We start from the raw sequence: 4,203 nt of genomic DNA, 5'->3' as shown, positions 1-4,203 counted from the left end.
AACACGAAGGGACAATAACAAAACATTATGGGACAATAACGAAATACAAGAGGACAAAAACAAAACACAAGGAGACAAAAATGAAATGAGAACAAAAACAAAAAACAAGGGAACAAAAACTAAACACAAGGAGACGAAAACGAAACACATGGGGACAATAATGAAACATTATGGGACAATAACAAAATACGAGAGGACAAAAACGAAACACAAGAGAACAAAAACAAAGCACAAGAGAACAAAAATTAAACACAAGAACAAAAACAAAACACAAGGGAACAAAAATTAAACACAAGGGAACAAAAATTAAACACAAGAGAACAAAACAAAACACAAGGGGACAAAAACGAAACACGAGAACAAAAATGAAACACAAGGGAGCAAAAACGAAACACATGGGAACAAAATAGACCAAAGGAATAGAAAATAACACAAAACAGAGAACACTGAAACTGTCACAAAGCAACCAAAAATCCCTGATTGTGACACAGACTGAGGAAGGATGACCTTTTTATTATTAAAGAATAGGAGTTAGAAGAAAAGCAAAAATAATAAGCATTCATTTGACTTTTTTTACTTCCTTGTTTTCAAGAAAAACACGGTTTCAAAGTTTTGATCAGACAAAGTTCTTTAAATGAAAATCAACGTTTTCAATGCTTCTATGTTTAATCAATTTAAGGTCCAGTAGTTGTGTGTATGTTTGGGACAGTTTAGTTCAGTTGACATGTGTGTGTTCCTAATGGTTCTGGTGTGTTGGAGTTGTTAAGTGAATGACTTTGATCGTTTGGGATGGTTGCATGGGGCAAGAGAGTGACCAGTACGTGAAAATGTGAGGATCCTGACACAAGTTCACGGATGAAAATGCGTCACTTTATGGAACAGTTAGTGTTTTGTTGTTTCTAATATTAAAATCATCTAATGTTCCTCAAAATGCTAAGCTCTGATGAGTGCAGACGTGGTTGTTTTGACACCAGAGTAACTAACTGGACATTTTCAGTCCAAGATGCAACAAGGGCATCTCCATTTGCAGTAAACTTCCGTGTTTGAAAAAGAATAAATAAGAATATTTCTACGTTTAAACCGATCTAAAAAGAAAAAAAAAACTGCTGGTTCAGTAGAGCCATACTGTTTGTAAGTTTCTGGAACAAATGGTTTCTATTAGGACATATTTCTTAAAACTCAGCATTATGTCGTTTCTGAAAAATTGAGCCGTTTGCTGTTTTAAATGTATATAAATACATTAGAGAAATAGTTTTTAGTGAGCATTCTTATTATTTAAAAATGATAAAGCTTTTATTAAATTCAGCTTGTGGTGGTAACAACACCCTAGTTATATAAAATAGATTAAAAAAACTAATCTAACAAGAAAAAGTCATCAATTCATCTTCAAAGCCAGCTGTTGTTTTAGATTGGCCAAATATATTTAGTTTTTGGATCATTTGCTTTTTTTCATACACATGCTCAGCTCATTAAATACAATTATCAGATACTTCAGTCTGATAAGATTGTATGATTGTTCTATTTTTCTTCATTTTTTTAACTGGTTAGCTAATAAAATATGTAATTTTCTTTCTCTTATTTTGTTTGCATGTCTCCTTATCTGTTTACATTCATCTTGTGAACGTCACTCGAGCTCCTGTGCCACGTTTTGTTTTGAACTCTGCACATTCCTCCATGGTAACCATATCATTCCTATTCCCCTCTCCTCCTTCACGCCCATACCCTCGTCCTCTTTTGTCCAACTCGTCTGAATAAAAGTTCCCATGATGCACGGTGCCACCTCCTCCACTCTCTCGTCGGCCTCGACCCCAGGCATCAGTGTTCCTTTCGCTGACTCTGCCGCCTCGAATCAGGTTTGCGCTTTCATTTCACTTCTTTTTTTTTAGCTCTGTAGGCACTGTTCACTGTCACTTTTGTTTGTTTGTTAGTTTCAGAAGCCATCTGCTTGGAGTGTTTTGTGTTTTCAGTTCATCCGTCTCCACTTTTCTGTCTTTTGTCACATGAGCAAATAAAAACAACAGTATCTACCATATTTTTCGGACTATAAGGCACACCAGATTATAAGGCGCATTAAGCGAAACTAAAACATTTTGACAGATTTTTGAGCGCCGTGTACCACATAAAATCGGTTCGAGGTCAGTAAGCACAACCAAAATTAATACATAAGGCGCACCGGATTATAAGGCTCACTGTTGATTTTTGAGAAAATTTAAGGATTTTAAGTGGCGCTTTATAGTCCGAAAAATACGGTATAAGAAATTCTTGATGGGAAGCATGTTTTAAGCTAAACATTCAAAGGTTATTGTTCACAATTACATAGGCCTGTCACGATAACAAATTTTGCTGGGCGATTAATTGTCTCAGAAATTATTGCGATAAATGATAATATTGTTTGAAATTTGACAATAATTTGTAATTATTGTCAAATGTAAGAATAAATTTGTTTTGTGTGTAGTGCCTTTTTTCAACCACCAGATGGCAGTATAAGACAGTTTGAACCAAAGATAGTGAGGGAGTGAGCAGCGTGTCTCTTTAAGAAAAACCGGGAGGGAGGCCTCTTGACTTGACATGGGCTATCTGTCTGTCCTTTTTTGGTTCTCAAAATGGCAGACGCTCAGTGTGGTTTGAGCTCTTTAGCATAGCATTTTTCACACAAAGCTTTTGATAAAAAAAACAGTAAACAAGTTCCCAGCTTCTTTTTGCAGAGAAAAACAACTTTTTACATGAAGGCATGGGTTTCAACCATGAATTTTGGATCTTCGACAAGACGGAGGTTTTTTCCCAGAGGTGGGCCTGTTAGCTTAGCTCGTAGCTTAGCTTCTCAGCTTAGCTGCTTTTAACGATCCAAAAACGCGATTTTGGACGATTACATCAGATTTTAAAGAGAAAAGAGAAAGGGAGGGGTCAGTGAAGAGCACCGGAGTTGAGCTTTTTGTCATCCAGTGTCTTCAGTAGAAAGAGAGAGACACGAAGAAATGATCAAGCCGATGAATGAAAATGAGGTCGATAATTTTCATTTATCATGCGATTAATTGATTTATTGTTTATCACGACAGGCCTACAATTACAGTACATTTGCCTTAAAGTTATTCTCTTTAAGATTTAAATTGCCTTCAAGAAAATAAAAAAAAAACCTTACCTAAATATATAATACTTATAATTTTGTTGCTCTGTTTTGACAAGAGACAAGCAAACTGCTGCTGATGTAATTTTTCTCAAGAAACATCTGCAGTTTTTAGTTGCATCATAGCTAAATTAAGTGCAGGGATCCAAAAGAGACAACGTCTGACTACATAAAGAAACTGCTTTGAATCAATATTTCTAAAGGCTTTCTGAAGGTTTTTCAAATAAAGTTTTGCTACTAGAAGTCCTTCCCAAAGGCACAATTTTTTTTCACTGTTAACAATTGTTTGACAAAGATAAAATAGTATTTTAGCACCAACAAGATTTCCAGAGAGTTGTTAGTTGATAACTTGGCGTGCAGAGGACGTTCAATCGAAGATGTCTTGGTCTGAGAGTGATAGTTATTGAGAGGAATGAATGCAGAGCAAGACTGCAGGCTGTGGAAATCATTGGCTTTATTTATAGACTAACTACACTGTATGGACACAAGTTTCAGTCATAGATATTTTGTTCTTGTAAGTGTAATTGACTGTGCTAAAGCTGCAAAACTACAACAGAGCAGGACAATGTGTGATGTGACGGACGGAAAACAAGACAGGACTGAATAAGCATGCAGGTGACAATAAATTAAACTAAGATGAACACAACAGAACCGCATAATTAGAAAAAGAGCAGAAAAAATAAATATTCATAACGGAAAACAAAAATGACAAGAACCCTAACAGAAGGAAGATGTGTCACCCAGGTCCTGGGTCAAGTCCTTGTTACTTCCTGTCTTAAAGATTTTCAGATGCTGATCATTGCTGTATTTATTTATTTATTAATTGATTGATTGATTGGTTGATTGGACCTCACACTTGTTCGTTTGTCCTGCTCTTGACCACTTTCCTCTTTTTTTAATGATACACTGTTTTAAAACATTCAGAAAGTTTGGAAGACTGTTGATCAAAACTACTTCTAAAAAGAAAGTATTTGGAGGCTTTAAAACTTTTGCACAATGTTGTACAATTTGACTTAAATAAAATGAAGTAAATATTTTAAATGGTATATTTCTATTTGCTCTACTTCTATCTATCTAAC

The 4,203-nt window shown here is 35.2% G+C and overlaps 1 protein-coding gene across 3 annotated transcripts in view; it reads left to right on the top strand.

The window, feature by feature from the left end:
- mbnl3 (muscleblind-like splicing regulator 3) overlaps positions 1–4,203 on the top strand; it is a 16,943-nt gene that overhangs the window by 12,173 nt on the left and 567 nt on the right. For 2 of the 3 annotated variants that reach the window (XM_037675242.1, XM_037675243.1), the window contains exon 6: positions 1,759–1,853. The exons of the other annotated variant lie outside the window; for it this stretch is intronic. In XM_037675242.1, coding sequence (XP_037531170.1) covers positions 1,759–1,853 — 95 coding nt within the window. The remainder of the gene's footprint in view (positions 1–1,758; positions 1,854–4,203) is intronic. 3 annotated transcript variants of the gene reach the window in all.

Source organism: Nematolebias whitei, chromosome 4 (genome assembly GCF_014905685.2).
Source record: "Nematolebias whitei isolate Nwh7 chromosome 4, NemWhi1, whole genome shotgun sequence".
In the NCBI taxonomy this organism is placed as follows: domain Eukaryota; kingdom Metazoa; phylum Chordata; class Actinopteri; order Cyprinodontiformes; family Rivulidae; genus Nematolebias; species Nematolebias whitei.
Note: the sequence above shows the minus strand (reverse complement) of the source record. Positions and strands in the feature narration are given on the sequence as shown.